The sequence below is a fragment of the Salmo salar genome, chromosome 10, assembly GCF_965601325.2.
Source record: "Salmo salar chromosome 10, fSalSal1, whole genome shotgun sequence".
NCBI classification, from domain to species: domain Eukaryota; kingdom Metazoa; phylum Chordata; class Actinopteri; order Salmoniformes; family Salmonidae; genus Salmo; species Salmo salar.
In genome coordinates this window covers 28,244,714-28,261,548 of record NC_138300.1, presented here as the reverse complement: position 1 = coordinate 28,261,548, position 16,835 = coordinate 28,244,714, and the positions used below count along the sequence as shown (strand labels likewise).

Sequence of the window (16,835 nt, the reverse complement as noted above, 5' to 3'; positions counted from 1 at the left end):
CCATTTAGAAGACCCATTTGCGTCTAAGCTTTAACTTCCTGACTGATGTCTTGAGATGTTGCTTCAATATATCCACATAATTTTCCTCCCTCATGATGCAATCTATTTTGTGAAGTGCACCAGTCCCTCCCACACAACATGATGCTGCCACCCCCGTGCTTCACAGTTCGGGCGATGTTCTTTGGCTTGCAAGCCTCCCACTTTTTCCTCCAGACATAACGATGGTCATTATGGCCAAACAGTTCTATTTTTGTTTCATCAGACCAGAGGATATTTCTCTAAAAAGTACGATCTTTGTCCCCAAGTGCAGTTGCAAACCGTAGTCTGGCTTTTTTATGGCGGTTTTGGAGCAGTGGCTTCTTCCTTGCTGAGCGGCCTTTCAGGTTATGTCGATATAGGACTCGTTTTACTGTGGCTATAGATACTTTTGAACCTGTTTCCTCCAGCATCTTCACAAGGTCCTTTGCTGTTTTTCTGGGATTGATATGCACTTTTCGCACTAAAGTACGTTCATCTCTAGGAGACCGACCACGTCTCCTTTCTGAGTGGTATGACCGCTGCGTGGTCCCATGGTGTTTATACTTGTGTACTATTGTTTGTACAGATGAACGTGGTACATTCAGGAATTTGGAAATTGCTCCCAAGGATGAACCAGACTTGTGGAGGTCTACAATTTTCTTTCTGAGGTATTGGCTGATATCTTTCAATTTTCTCCGTGATGTTAAGCAAAGAGGCACTGAGTTTGAAGGTAGGCCTTGAAATACATCCACAGGTACACCTCAAATTGACTCAAATGGTGTCAATTGGCCTACCAGAAGCTTCTAAAGCCATGACACAATTTTTTTGAATTTTCCAAGCTGATAAAAGGCACAGTCAACTTAGTGTATGTAAACTTCTTTAAACCACTGGAATTGTGATACAGTGAAAAGTAAGTGAAATCATCTGTCTGTAAACAATTGTTGGGAAAATTACTTGTCATGCACAACGTAGATGTCCTAACCGACTTGCCAAAACTATAGTTTGTTAATTAACAAGAAATTTGTGGAGTGATTGAAAAATGGAGTTTTAATGACTCAAATCAAAGTTTATTTGTCACGTGTGACGAATACAACAGGTGTAGTAGACCTTACAGTGAAATGCTTACTTACAGGCTCTAACCAATAATGCAAAAAAAATTGTTAGGTGAACAATATGTAAGTAAAGAAATAAAATAACAGTAAAAAGACAGGCTATATACAGTAGCGAGGCTACATACAGACACCGGTTAGTCAGGCTGATTGAGGTAGTATGTACATGAGTGTATAGTTAAACTATGCATGTATGATAAACAGAGCGTAGCAGCAGCGTAAAAATAGGGGTGTGTTGGGTGGGGGGCACACAATGCAAATGGTCCGGGTAGCCATTTGATTACCTGTTCAGGAGTATTATGGCTTGGGGGTTAAAACTGTTGTTGAGCCTTTTTGTCCTAGACTTGGCACTCCAATACCTCTTACAATGTGGTAGTAGAGAGAACAGTCTATGACTGGGGTGGCTGGGGTCTTTGACAATTTTTAGGGCCTTCCTCTGACACCGCCTGGTGTAGAGGTCCTGGATGGCAGGCAGCTTAGCCCCAGTGATGTACTGGGCTGTTCGCACTACCCTCTGTAGGGCCTTGCGGTCAGAGGCAGAGCAATTGCCGTACCAGGAAGTGATGCAACCAGTTAGGATGCTCTCGATGTTGCAGCTGTAGAACCTTTTGAGAATCTCAGGACCCATGCCAAATCTTTTTAGTTTCCTGAGGGGGAATAGGCTTTGTCGTGCCCTCTTCACGACTGTCTTGGTGTGTTTGGACTATTCTAGTTTGTTGTTGATGTGGACACCAAGGAACTTGAAGCTCTCAACCTGCTCCACTACATTCCCGTCAATGAGAATGGGGGCATGCTCGGTCCTCCATTTCCTGTAGTCCTCAATCATCATCTTTGTCTTGGTTACGTTGAGGGATAGGTGGTTATTCTGGCACCACCCGGCCAGGTCTCTGACCTCCTCCCTATAGGCTGTCTCGTCATTGTCGGTGATCAGGCCTACCACTGTTGTGTCATCTGCAAACTGAATGATGGTGTTGGAGTCGTGCCTGGCCATGCAGTCGTGGGTGAACAGGGAGTACAGGAGGGGACTGTGCACGCACCCCTGTGGAGCTCCAGTGTTGAGGATCAGCATGGCAGATGTGTTGCTACCTACCCTCACCACCTGGGGGCAGCCCGTCATGAAGTCCAGGATCCAGTTGCAGAGGGAGGTGTTTAGTCCCAGGATCCTTAGCTTAGTGATGAGCTTTGAGGGTACTATGGTGTTGAATGCTGAGCTGTAGTCAATGAATAGCATTCTCACATAAGTGTTCCTTTTGTCCAGGTGGGAAAGGGCAGTGTGGAGTGCAATAGAGATTGCATCATCTGTGGATCTGTTTGGGCCGTATGCAAATTGGAGTGGGTCTAGGGTTTCTTGGATAATGGTGTTGTGGGCCATTACCAACCTTTCAAGGCACTTCATGGCTACGGACCTGAGTGCTACGGGTCTGTAGTCATTTAGGCAGGTTTCCTTTGTGTTCTTGGGCACAGGGACTATGGTGGTCTGCTTAAAACATGTTGGTATTACAGACTCAATCAGGGACATGTTGAAAATGTCAGTGAAGACACCTGCCAGTTGGTCAGCACATGCCCGGAGCACACGTCCTGGTAATCCGTCTGGCCCTGCAGCCTTGTGTATGTTGACCTGGTTAAAGGTCTTACTCACGTCGGCTACAAAGAGAGTGGTCACACAGTCGTCCAGAACAGCTGATGCTCTCATGCATGCCTCAAGTGTTGCTTGCCTCGAAGTGAGCATAGAAGTGATTTAGCTCCTCTGGTAGGCTCGTGTCACTGGACAGCTCGCGGCTGTGCTTCCCTTTGTAGTCTGTAATAGTTTGCAAGCCCTGCCACATACGACGAGCGTCGGAGCCGGTGTAGTACTATTCAATCTTAGCCCCGTATTGACGCTTTGCCTGTGTGATGGTTCGTTGCAGGACATAGCAGGATTTCCTGTAAGCTTCATGGTTAGAGTCCCGCACCTTGAAAGCGGCAGCTCTACCCTTTAGCTCAGTGCGGATGTTGCCTGTAATCCGTGGCTTCTGGTTGGGGTATGTACGTACAGTAACTGTGGTGACGACGTCCTCGATGCACTTATTGATTGTCGAGTGTAGGTCTTTCAGAGCATGCAGTTGCATGGTTTGTTAACTATCTGTCTGATAGAACTCAGTGCACTCAATTTGATGGGCTTAGGTCTGTTAAATTGTCTGTCTTTAATGGTGTGCCCCAAGGCTCTGTACTCGGTCCTATCTTATTCACTATTTATATAAATAATTTAGACAAAAAATGTCCAAAATGCACAACTTCATTTTTATGCTGATGATACTGTTATTTACTGTTGTGCTTCATCTCTTACAAAAGCTTTCCAGAACTTCTTTTTATACTGTTCAACATACCTTGTGTCAATTGAAGCTTATCCTCAATACTGACAAAACTAAACTACTGGTGTTTTCTAAAGCAAGAAATAGACCTCTGAACCTTTCACCTATTGCTACCTGTCAGGGCAAGGAGATTGAGGTTGTAACCTCGTATAAATATCTTGGAATTTTGATTGATGATGGCCTCTCTTTTAAAATGCATATTCAACATCTTACTAAAAAATTGAAGCTGAAATTAGGATTTTATTTTCGGAATAAGGCTTGTTTTTCTTTTGAAGCCAGAAGGAGGCTAGTATCAGTTACATTTATGCCTTTACTTGACTATGGGGATATTTTATATATGAATGCTTCCGCTCAGTGTTTAAGATCAATTGACACCCTTTAGCATGGCACTTTGAGATTTATTTTAAATTGAAAAACCCTTACGCACCACTGCACTTTGTATACCAGGGTTGGCTGGCCTTCTCTAGTCACTCGTAGGCTCAGTCACTGGTATACTTTTATTTACAAAGCCATTTTGGGTTTACTACCTTTTTATTTGGGCATTTTTATTGTTCAGAAATGTGGTGGGTACTCTCTTTGTTCGCGGGACTTTATCCTGCTAACTGTTCCAAATGTCCGAACTGAATTTGGTAAAAGGGCTTTTATGTACTCTGCACCATTGTCATGGAATGCCTTACAAAATACTTTTAAACTGGAAGAACTTGTCCCGATTGGTATTTTTAAATCACTGATGAATGATCTTGAGACTGATTCCCTGACATGTCAATGTTTTTAATTTGTTGTTTTTGATTTTGATATATTGTGAATTCTATGGTTTTTACTAGATTACTTGTAGTTTTTCATGTTGTTTGTCTGTAATTTTTGTAATGACTTGGCGCTGCCTACCTTGGCCAGGGCGCTCTTGAAAAAGAGATGATAAATCTCAATGAGCCCTTCCTGGTTAAATAAAGGTTAAATAAAATTAAACAAAATTGATAAAGCCAGTGACTTATGTGGTGTACTCCTCAATGCCATCGGAAGAATCCCGGAACATGTTCCAGTCTGTGATAACAAAACAGTCCTGTAGTTTAGCATCTGCTTCATCTGACCACTTTTTTTATAGACCGAGTCACTGGTGATTCCTGCTTGAATTTTTTTCTTGTAAGCAGGAATCGGGAGGATAGAGTTGTGGTCGGATTTATCAAACTAAGTGTATGTAAACTTCCGACTTCAGCTGTGTGTGTGTGTATTATCAAATAGCTTGACAACCCTGTTTTTGTGAGCTTTAAAATGATATCCAACTCCACCATTTGTCTTTTCCAGTGACTAAGAAATGGATGTCTCATGGTATGCCAAATGGGTAAACTTTGAGCACTTTTATCTCCTGAATGTTTTGGCATTCAGGTCCAAAAAGTCACTTTCTGACCACTTCTTCCATGGGCAAACATTTAAGGAAAGTTTTCTTTAAATCAAAGGGTATGCAGTTATTGAATTCAAATGGATTTACCCATATTTATGCTGCATTTAATTAAATGTTCTCTGTCAAACAACCAATAATACTGCGCGACTGGTTCTTTTCCTGTGTTTGGTCCGGACTGCGTTCTCACCTGCAGCAAAACGCACCATGGTACGAATTGAATCTGAGTGAACCACGGTGCGTTTAGTGCTCTCCTGAGTGTGAATAGTGTTCACACCAGTCCAAACTAAGTGGGTAAACGCACCAGAGTAAAGAAAAACTGCTCAAAACCAATTCGGTGTGAAACCCCCCCTAAAACCAGAAAGCTCAGACTCATCTTATTAAATATTTACCACCGCTTGAACCTGTGTCATCACCTGGATCCTGGCTAGGTTGGGTTAGCTAGGGTTAGTCATCTTCTCTACAGGAATCTGGTAGTTTCATATGAATCAATGCTCTTAGGTTTCTCCTGCATTCATACCCCACCACACAACCTCTTAGAGTACTTTACACATTTACTCTTGAAAGAGCCTGTGGCTAAGCATGTTATTGTGTTAGAAGGCAGGTGGGGACTCGGTACCATAAGGGAGAAGGTAGGAGCATCTCTGGCTTCAAACCTGTCGTTTGTTCTCTGAGATGAAGAGGAGGATGTAAAGTGAGCATCACTCATGGTGTTCTGTTCTGGAATTCCACCCAGGTCTTTGTTGTGTCAATGGGAGAGTGACTGGGAGGGTCTGCCTTGGGCCCTGGTGGGGGAAATACTGACTGGGACAGGTTCTCAGAAACAGTGATCCAGTAAACACTGTGTCTAGGATAGATTCTCAGGAACAGGGACTCTTCTCCTGCAGTGATGCTGCTGAGTGGTGATTAGTTAGTTACAGGAGCAATATCACCCCATCTGATTGGGGAAGACCCTCTCCTCTCTGTCTGCCTGTCTGAGCCTCTCTTGGGATCTGCTGGATCGTATCCTTATGGTGGATGATGCCAATCATACCTCCACCCTTCTGCTGCGTCACACAGCCCAGCACAACACAACGGTAGACTACTGCCAGACCAGGAAGAACAAGTACTTCAGGTAGTACAAACTGAGTGAACCAATGAGCTGCACACATGTTACAAAATAGAGGTTCTCTTGAAGTGTTTGTGGTAAACAGAATGAGCAGGCACATCTACGGAGGCATGCCAAATGCCATGACTTTCAAGTGTCTTAGTTTTCCACTAATCACTTTTCATTGTTCCAGACAAACAATACTGTGTAACTTCGCATTTTGCAGGAGTTAATTGAGACAATAATAGTGTGGTGGTGTTTTGGTTTTGCTTACACAAACATGAACATGCATGGAATATTTTTCAGCCTCACTATGTGCATCCTGAAGAGGAAGGTTAAAGGCAGAATGTGAGGCATTGTGGATGGCCTTCCTCTAGTCCACTGCAGAGAGTTAAATAGACCACCACTTACTGTGTCGTGAGTGAGCCTGGAGGGACGCACTTACTCCACATTAACCAATTAAAGGGTCATGGTGTGCAGGCGATGGGTGACTAATTTACACTGTCCAGTCTGTAATTGCTGTATGCCTAGTGGAGCACAGGCTATAGATGAATGGTACATGGCGTTTCCACACACCCCGGTGTCTCATTATTTGCTCACTGACATTTATGGGAATAGGATGTAGATGAGTAGGGGGGGGTCCTGCCTGTAAGGCTTATTACTAGCACAGCTAAGGCGCTGGCCTGACCTAAAGGGCTCTGGTGCTGTCCTCTTCCATTATGGTTTGTACAACCACCACCACTTCTAAAGCCCCTCAAATCTGTCTGGATCAAACTTCAGCTGTTCATTTTAACCCCCCTGATTAGGAAAAGTTGGGAATCAATTATGGTAGTTGTGAGTGTTTCCTAAATGTGTAGGCCTAATTAAATAGTTGGGTGATCTGTGTTTGTAAGGAAGGTTTCATGATTTTAGAATTGTCTCTCGTTTTTTGGGTTGTGTTTATTGTTCTAAATATATATCGCAGCCCATGCTTTCCCCAGCAGTGCTGTTGAACAATGTAACTCAACTCTGGAAGAATATTATTAGCCCCTGCTGTGTTGAAATCAGATTGCATGGAAGACTTGTCAAGTTGATACTAATGCTCACTTTGCTTGGAGGTAATCAATTAAGGATGACAATCCACTTTTCCTAATCAAACCAACGCCCAGAGATCGACTCCCCGCTCTTGTGATTTGATGTGAATGGGGTCATTTATGTGTCCTCGTTAACAACAACAGATGGCTACTGCCGACTCTGCCTCTCCTCGGCCACTCAGCCTCTCCACTAGACTGCTGCATAGGGATCTCTGTCTGTACAACTGCCCCCTTCAGAGTGGAGTTGAAGTGGCACTGTCCTCTGCAGTCCATGTCTGTTCAGCTAAAAGCATGTCTGTCTGTTATGACCCACTAGTCCTCCAGCTAAAGGCCTGTCTGTCTGTTATGACCCACTAGTCCTCCAGCTAAAGGCCTGTCTGTCTGTTATGACCCACTAGTCCTCCAGCTAAAGGCCTGTCTGTCTGTTATGACCCACTAGTCCTCCAGCTAAAGGCCTGTCTGTCTGTTATGACCCACTAGTCCTCCAGCTAAAGGCCTGTCTGTCTGTTATGACCCACTAGTCCTCCAGCTAAAGGCCTGTCTGTCTGTTATGACCCACTAGTCCTCCAGCTAAAGGCCTGTCTGTCTGTTATGACCCACTAGTCCTCCAGCTAAAGGCCTGTCTGTCTGTTATGACCCACTAGTCTTCCAGCTAAAGGCTCGTCTGTCTGTGTTCATCCCTCATTAATTCTCTGGCTGTCTGGCCCGGCAGCGACAGGATTTGTCTTGTGTTGTGTGCCTCTCATCCGTGACATTGTCTCAGCTTATTGTTAACATTTCCTCCAGCTCTCTATCTGAAAGCTGTGATCATTCAGGAGGTATTTATAGCCATGATGTTGCTTTGTTTTGCACCGTGGCTAAAGATATTCCCAGTCCAGCAGACAGTAGTGCATAATACTGCTTGTCGTTTAGATGGTTGCAGTGGTGTCTCCTTGTAATACTCATAACTAGCTAACTGTATTACACTGACTGAGGCCTGGTCATGTGTTAGGTTAAGCTATGTATTCTGACATGGCACAGTGAAAGGATTCACATGTGGTCCTGCACAGGGATTGGGAGGGTGCAAAGGTGGCTGGTTCAGCTGCCACTTGCCTGGACAGACCCTACCAACAGCTACAGGAGTGGTAGAGGGTGGGGTAGGGTGACCAGGGGGGGTCGGTCTTTCTCAATATGCCCATTGAGCTGAAGCAGAACTGGAGGGGCACCACTGTCTCAGCTGTCTGGGGCTAGAACTGTGCCTGCTGCTCATACCCAAACACTGGTCAAGTCCCTGCTCCCAGTCCTCAGCCCTCTGCACCCGCACAAAGGCACGTGCACACGCACCCATACAGGCACACTGACAGGCACACGACGTACCTCATGCATGACATACCAAATGGTGTGGGTCAATCTGAAGTTGTAAACAGCTTCACTGAGGAATGGTCAACCAGATTCAGCCGCGGGTGGAATTCTTCTTTTTTTTGCGGATGGTCAGGGGGCTTGAACATAATTACAAATAATTTGTAGAGTATTTGACTAAAACACAACCATTTCACACCTTGCTTACATTTGTGTGTGATGACATGTATCTCTATTATGCGTGGAATACTTGGAACAGAGTTGGTATTTTTACTGTCTTCAACAAAATATATACAGTACCAGTCAAAAGTTTGGATACACCTACTCATTCCAGGGTTTTTCTTTATTTTTACTATTTTCTACATTTGTAGGATAATAGTGAAGACGTCAAAACTATGAAATTACACACATGGAATCATGTAGTGACCAAAAGGGTTAAACAAATCAAAATATATTTTATATTTCAGATTCTTCATAGTAGCCACCCTTTACCTTGATGACCGCTTTGCACACTCTTGGCATTCTCTCAACCAGCTTCATGAGGTAGTCAGTCACCTGGAATGCATTTCAATTTACAGGTGTGCCTTGTTAAAAATTAATTTGTGGAATTTCTTAATGCGTTTGAGCCAATCAGTTGTGTTGTGACAAGGTAGGGGTGGTATACAGAAGATAGCCCTATTGGGTAAAAGACCAAGTCCATATTATGGCAAGAACAGCTCAAATAAGCAAGGGGAAATGACAGTCCATCATTACTTTAACACATGAAGGTCAGTCAATGCCGAAAATTAAGAACTTTGAAAGTTTATTCAAGTGTAGTCGCAAAAACCATCAAGCGCTATGATGAAACTGGCTCTCATGAGGACCGCCACAGGAAAGGAAGACCCAGAGTTACCTCTGCTGCAGAGGGTAAGTTCATTAGTTACCAGCCTCAGAAATACGAACTGTTCAGAGGAGACTGCGTGAATCAGGCCTTCATGGTTGAATTGCTACAAAGAAACCATTACTATAAGACACCAATCAGAAGTCTTTCTAGTCCAAGAAACATGAACATTGGACCGGTGGAAATCTGTCCTTTTGGTCTTTGTGAGACGCAGAGTAGGTGAGCGGATCTCTGCATGTGCGGTTCCTACCGTGAATCATAGAGGAGGTGGTGCTTTGCTGGTGACACTGTCAGTGATTTATTTTGAATTCAAGGCAAAATGGCTACCACCAGCATGGCTACCACCGCATTCTGCAGCGATACGCCATCACATCTGGTTTGGGCTTAGTCCCACTACCATTTTTTTATTTATTTTTTTTTTATTTTTATTTTTTCAACAGGACAATGACCCAACCCACTTCCAGGCTGTGTAAGTGCTATTTGACAAAGGAGAGTTGTTTAACGCTGCATCAGATTACCTGGTCTCCACAATCACCGAACCTCAACCTAATTGAGATGGTTGGAGTTCGATCGCAGAGTGAAGGAAAAGCAGCCAATAAGTGCTCAGCATATGTGGAAACTCCTTCAAGACTGTTGGAAAACCATTTCAGGTGAAGCTGGTTGAGAGAATGCCAATTGTGTGCAAAGCTGTCATCAAGGTAAAGGGTGGCTACTTTGAATAATCTCATATATTTTGATTTGTTTAACACTTTTTTTTGGTCACTACATGATTCCATATGTTATTTCATAGTTTTAATGTCTTCACTATTATTCTACAATGTAGAAAATAGTAAAAAATAAAGAAAAACCCTTGAATGAGTAGGTGTGTCCAAACTTTTGACTGGTACTGTATAATTATTACTTTTTTTTGCTCAGAACTTGGGGGGCCAAATTTTGGCCCGCGGGCCGCCAGCTGTGGAACCTTTTACATGGTTTTGCCAGACGGTGGTTGTTGCTTAGTTATTAATATTTCAGGGATCAGCTATATCTCTTTCAACATTGATTGACCAAACTCTTATTCAAAGATCCATCTTAATCGATTTAGAAAATGGACTGATTTAATTAATACATTGACATTTAGCCGTTTTCTGACAGTCTTCATGAGTTGAAATTCTCCAGCTCTCAGTAAAAAATAGGCTTGAATAAAAATATTTGTAATAGTGTGATATGCTTGAGCAGTGTTCTTCTGACATTAGGAAATTCAGGGCCTGTAGCAGTTGTAGTGCCTCTTGTCCCCCCCACCCCCCCTCAGCAGTCTGTTTAGCCTCTCCCCGGAGGCTATGAGTGTGTCTCAGCAAGTGGCATTGGGGCCCTCTCCCATAGGACCACAAGAACAGCCATCTGCTGTTGACCTCAAGACTGCCCCTACCCCACGCTCTGCTCTGTTCCTCAAGAGACCTCCACCACAACTCACCTCTTCCAGTGAGCTCAGATTTCCTATGTCTCACACACACAGCGAGCCCCTCTCTCCCTCCCACAGTGGGCTTTCGCCACGGAGAACCATGATCATTGATTTACTTTCCTGTACCGGCCTAGGAAATGTTTACTTCTGAATGCCACATCAAAAGCTAAGAGTGGAAGCCTCTGGGTTGAAAGCAAACCCAGCCAGCGGGAACCTATTAGTAGTGCTTCAGATGCCCTAATTCACTCAGGGTGAATAAATAAAATGTGTGGGGCGTCTTTGTGACTCCCTCACCCAGTCCCTCTGTGGAGAAGTTTGAAGAGAGGGAAATCGTCAGACGTCTGTACTGGGATTGTCCTGGCTGGGATTGTCCTGGCTGACTGGGTCAGGAATCTGTACTGGGATTGTCCTGGCTGACTGGGAACAAGTGGAAGATGTACTGGGAGCTGTGGCTGAGCCAGTTGACAGCGACAGACCTGCAGCATATGCTGGTGGGGAACAAAGGTGGGAGAGCATCAGCTCTAGACAGGGCAGGGTCACACCTGACCTCTAGGCCAGTTTAATGTCCTTAGGCGAAGTCCTGATAGATTTACTATACTGCTGCCATGTAGTGTACTGTGTAGTTTGCTTGCTGAATGGAGCAATGCGTACTTTAGTAGTTCTGTGTGTTTAGAATGGAGCAATGTGTACTTTAGTAGTGCTGTGTGTTTAGAATGGAGCAATGTGTACTTTAGTAGTGCTGTGTGTTTTAGAATGGAGCAATGCCTACTTTAGTAGTGCTGTGTGTTTAGAATGGAGCAATGCCTACTTTAGTAGTGCTGTGTGTTTAGAATGGAGCAATGCCTACTTTAGTAGTGCTGTGTGTTTAGAATGGAGCAATGCCTACTTTAGTAGTGCTGTGTGTTTAGAATGGAGCAATGCCTACTTTAGTAGTGCTGTGTGTTTAGAATGGAGCAATGCCTACTTTAGTAGTGCTGTGTGTTTAGAATGGAGCAATGCCTACTTTAGTAGTGCTGTGTTTTAGAATGGAGCAATGCCTACTTTAGTAGTGCTGTGTTTTAGAATGGAGCAATGCCTACTTTAGTAGTTCTGTGTGTTTTAGAATGGAGCTATGCCTACTTTAGTAGTTCTGTGTGTTTTAGAATGGAGCAATGCCTACTTTAGTAGTTCTGTGTGTTTTAGAATGGAGCAATGCCTACTTTAGTAGTTCTGTGTGTTTTAGAATGGACCAATGCCTACTTTAGTAGTTCTGTGTGTTTTAGAATGGAGCAATGCCTACTTTAGTAGTTCTGTGTGTTTTAGAATGGACCAATGCCTACTTTAGTAGTTCTGTGTGTTTTAGAATGGAGCAATGCCTACTTTAGTAGTTCTGTGTGTTTTAGAATGGAGCAATGCCTACTTTAGTAGTTCTGTGTGTTTTAGAATGGACCAATGCCTACTTTAGTAGTGCTGTGTGTTTCCTGTTTTACTCCCTATTTCACACGTGACACTCATTAGGCTGGATTTGGAGATCTGGGCCATTTTATCAACTTTTTGGTTCAGATGCAGGACTTCAAAGTTGAGGTTAAGCTTTAATTCAACTCAGTCTTACACAGTGTATATCTTAAAGGGGAAGTTCACCAAAATGCCGTATTGGTTTCCTTGCCCTGTATGCAGTCTATCGACAAAAAATGACCGCGATCCATTTTCTGGTTTAGTTTAACGTTTTACCATTTGTGGAGCAAATCCCATTCAAGCCATGGGACCAATAATATATTTTTTTGCGCATCATGTTCAAATCATCTATCAGTGACTTTGTTGAGCTTCACAATACATTTTAGATACTTTTGGACGATTTGGACATGTGTGAAAAATGCTAATATTTGTCCAATGACTTGAATGGGATTTGTGCCACAAATGCTAAAACTTTAACATGTGGAAACCGTGCCAGAGAAACCAGACCAAAGCATGGATTGCTGTCGTACCTTGTCCATAAACTGCTGTGAACTATCCCTTTAACTTCTCAGACGCTATTGTTTTTGGGCAATTCCACTGTAACAGAGTGACACTGAGACTTTAAAATGTATGTCAAACAAAAACCAATGATGGCAATGAACAGCGCAGATGCCAAGTTTGGTAACAGAATGACAGTTTGCTGTTTGTGCCGTCATTCTGTTACCAAACTTTGCATCTGCACTGTTCTTCAAGTAAATGTTTATGTAACATTTTAAATGGAAATTGTTAAGTAGTCCTTGTGCACAGAGTTGTATGGTTTGTTTAACTTTGCAAATATTGTTTTTTGTTTAAAATGTCAAAGTAAAACATCGGAGTCTTATCATGGAATTGCCCTTTTGTCTGTCTGTGTAGAACATCATAGTTACCAGGGTTGACACCCACCATATCAGATTGTTTCTGTAGTTAGAAAAAGGTAAGATTGTCATTCCTGAAACATTATTTTGTTCATTTGATTTGATCTCTGAGAAATTCAGCTAAATTGGCCATTTTATAGAATTCAGATAATATTCAATAAAATAGTACCCAACATCAGATTTGGACCAACCTGCTTCCTACCAATGAGTAAGACATGAGGAATCGCCCCCAAAAATGGCCAAAAGCCACCCACGGAAGAAATAGGTAGGAAGATGTTTGGTACTATATTTATTGACTATTATCTGAATCCTAGATCTTAAAATGGCCAATTTGGGTGCCATCAATTAGCTTAATTTCTCAGATCAAATTATATTTTAACACAATGTTTCATGAATGTTAATTGTATCCGTTACTAACTACAGAAACTATTCCAGAACAATCTGGGTGTCAAAATCCTCTTCCTTGTGCTTTTTGAGTTGGAACGACCCAGGAAGTGTAATTAGGAAGGGATGATGCCTTTCAGAAATGATATTTACTGTAACATTAGCTACTGACCACCACAGACTGACGCTGATAGTGCCAGTCACTTACTGTACTGTAGATGTATCACTTAAACTTTGGTCATTCCTTAGTTGTATCGGGGCAATTCCACTGTACCTGAGTGAAAGTAGTCTTTGTGCATACAGTTGTATAGTTTGCAAAGTTAAACAATCATTGGTTTTAGTTTGACATACATTTTATGGCAACTCTCGACTTCTTCTTCAATGCCTCTTTCATCCTCTACCTGTCCTTCACTGTCTTTAATTCACTCGTCTCCCTAACAGTGGGCAAGTCCCACTCAGCAGCTGCCCAGACATGCTTCAGAGGTTGTTGGCAGCTGTTAAGGAGTGATTGAGGCTCAAGCATGTTGTGTGGGCGTGGTGACCCACCGAAGCCGACAGAGCTCCTCCCCACAGCTACTACACTCTTTACATACAGGCAGGGAAGAAGAAAGTAGTGACTTCCTGTAGGACCTAGTCCTCAGATCTCAGATTAGTGTGTTTGGAAAGTGAAGCGAGTAAATTTTGAGCGTGGACATGCAGAGTATGTATTTGAGGACCCTTCAACCCAGCAGCAGTTTTGAGGGAGAGTGGGTTAGGCTGACAGGCCGGCCCTACACGGGGGTGACGGATGTAGACGGGCCTAGACTCTCAGGTAGCTACAACTTAGCTCTTTCTGTTTATGTTGGTAGACTCCAGCTGCCTATTAATTGGACAGCTATTGATATTAAGCTAGCACTGGTAAATGGTAGCCTATTTCACAGTTGATTAGTGCAGATTGTTAAAGGAACAGAAACTGATTTTTGGGTGAAATAAAGAATTTAGGCTAAACATAGGTGGGCCATTGGAAAGGGATGTTTATGTATTTTGAAGGTGAGATTTCAACAGATATTTTTAGGCAGCTTGACTTTCACTGAACCATTCACCAACCACTTTCTTTCTCTATCGCTCCCTTTCCCTCCCTCCAGAGGCCCTCCACCGGCCCTTCGGCCTGGACTCGGCAGCGTTGACGGAGGCGGTGCGCTGGAGCTCCAAGGAGAACTTGCTGGGTGCTGCCGAGAGCGACCCTAACCTCTTTGTTGCACTTTATGACTTTGTTGCCAGTGGCGACAACACGCTGAGCATTACAAAAGGTATGTATTCTGAAAGATTTTTATCAATAGCTGCCATCCCAATAGATAACCTGGTTTCATTTCCTCACCCTGCATCATCACAAACCACTCCTTATCTAAAGATGATTCGCTTTGAGGTATGGGCCCCTACCTTCTGCAAGGGAGGTCAGTTCTTCGGGAGATTTCCTCCAAAATACGGTACCATGGTACCATCCAGTGAACTATATGTTTGTTTATTCCAATCCTTGTTCTACTTTCCCTTTTTATTTAATCTGTGTCCCTGTTTTCCCCAGCAGCAGTTTGCTGATCAAAGAGCTGTCTCCTGGGTAATGTGCTTAAAATCATAATATTTTGGAGAGTCAGACTTTTTAATTAACAGATATAAAAGCATTAGCTAAAGATGGAGAAATATCTTAATAAGCCGATGCCTGCCTTCACCAGTCGCCCCATGGCTGCTGCCTGAGATGGAGCTAATGTTTAGACTGTGAGTCACTGCATTCGCAAGGGAGAGGCAGGCAGGCTTGCCCTCCCACACCCTTGTTTGGCTCTAATGCACTTTTATTGTGGAATCCTTTTAACTGTAATAATAACAGGTGCATAAACCCAGCAGGGTTTATCCACCTGCTGGGTGATCACAGAGAGTGACTTAGCGGCCCTGCCGCCCTTAATCGCTGTCTCAGATCAATGCCATGCCTCAGAGCAGTATTGTCCACCGCGGGCCGCCTGACATTGTGTTTCCACCCGGAGCCAGCTCTCTGGCTCCCCACGGTGTGTCGCAGAGGAAACTGTCTAGTGTGACTGGTTAGGCCGGCCCAATGTTTTTCTGCCTCCCCGGCTGTCCAGTGTCAATAAAGCCTGTAGCTACCGCCTCTGTGGCACTGGAGGGTATTGAGTCTGCAGAGCAAGTAGGAGGGTGAGAGCGAAAAGAGAGGGTAAGTTGCAGAAAGCTTGGCGGCGCCCCCTGTCCCCTCTCCAGGCCATGTCTTGTCGCTGCCATAACAGCTCACTGTCATTATCCTCTCAATGGGAGCAGCTTTGAAGGGCTGCAGGGAGCTGCCGGGCAGCCAGGGCGTGTTTCAGCTCCACAGACACACAGCTCCTCTATAGTACTGCATTCTCTGTCTCTATTTAAGAGGCACTCCCTCCCGTCTCCACCGTTGACCTTATAGGACGCAAACAAAGCAGCAGACCAAGTCACTACATGCGTAGCCCAGCCCTACCTTTTGGGACTGTATTAAATGAAGCATCAATGGGGGCTATTTAAACCCTATGAAGGAACCAAAAGCTTCAAGGGGTGCTAATGTCCTAAAGTGGCTCTAAATGTTTAAAGATGATGTCCTTCTACCTGACTCTGTTTCCCTGTCCCTCTCTGCCCAGGTGAGAAGCTGAGGGTGCTAGGCTACAACCAGAATGGGGAGTGGAGCGAGGTGCGCTCCAAGAACGGCCAGGGCTGGGTGCCAAGCAACTACATCACGCCCGTCAACAGCCTGGAGAAGCACAGCTGGTACCACGGGCCCGTTTCGCGCAGCGCTGCAGAATACCTGCTAAGCAGCCTCATCAACGGCAGCTTCCTGGTCCGGGAGAGCGAGAGCAGCCCAGGACAGCTGTCCATCTCCCTGCGCTACGAGGGGCGTGTCTACCACTACCGCATCAACACCGCCTCAGATGGCAAGGTAGCTGGTGTCTGGGGCCTATAGATGGGCTGTCTTGTCTCTCTTCCTTTTCTTCACTTTTGTTGTGAAACTACTCTGCCCCTGCTAATGTTCCTGCTCTGTCTCTGTTGGCCATCTCTTGTTTCTCCCCACGGTGCTGACCCCTGTGTGTCCCTGTCTGTCTTTCTGTCCCAAGGTTTACGTCACAGCAGAGAGCCGCTTCAGCACCCTGGCCGAACTGGTCCACCACCACTCCACCGTGGCCGACGGCCTGGTCACCACGCTCCACTACCCGGCACCCAAGTGCAACAAGCCCACCGTCTATGGTGTGTCACCCATCCACGACAAGTGGGAGATGGAGCGCACCGACATCACCATGAAGCACAAGCTGGGAGGCGGGCAGTATGGAGAGGTGTACGTGGGAGTCTGGAAGAAATACAACCTCACCGTCGCAGTCAAAACACTCAAGGTTGGTCTCTTCTATAAAGAT

The 16,835-nt window shown here is 44.4% G+C and overlaps 1 protein-coding gene across 3 annotated transcripts in view; it reads left to right on the top strand.

Annotated features, from left to right (window-relative positions):
- Positions 1-16,835, top strand: part of LOC106613905 (tyrosine-protein kinase ABL2) — a 44,074-nt gene that overhangs the window by 20,251 nt on the left and 6,988 nt on the right. For all 3 annotated transcript variants that reach the window (XM_014216663.3, XM_014216662.3, XM_014216667.3), the window contains 3 exons: positions 14,550-14,714; positions 16,071-16,366; positions 16,542-16,814. In XM_014216663.3, coding sequence (XP_014072138.2) covers positions 14,550-14,714; positions 16,071-16,366; positions 16,542-16,814 — 734 coding nt within the window. The remainder of the gene's footprint in view (positions 1-14,549; positions 14,715-16,070; positions 16,367-16,541; positions 16,815-16,835) is intronic.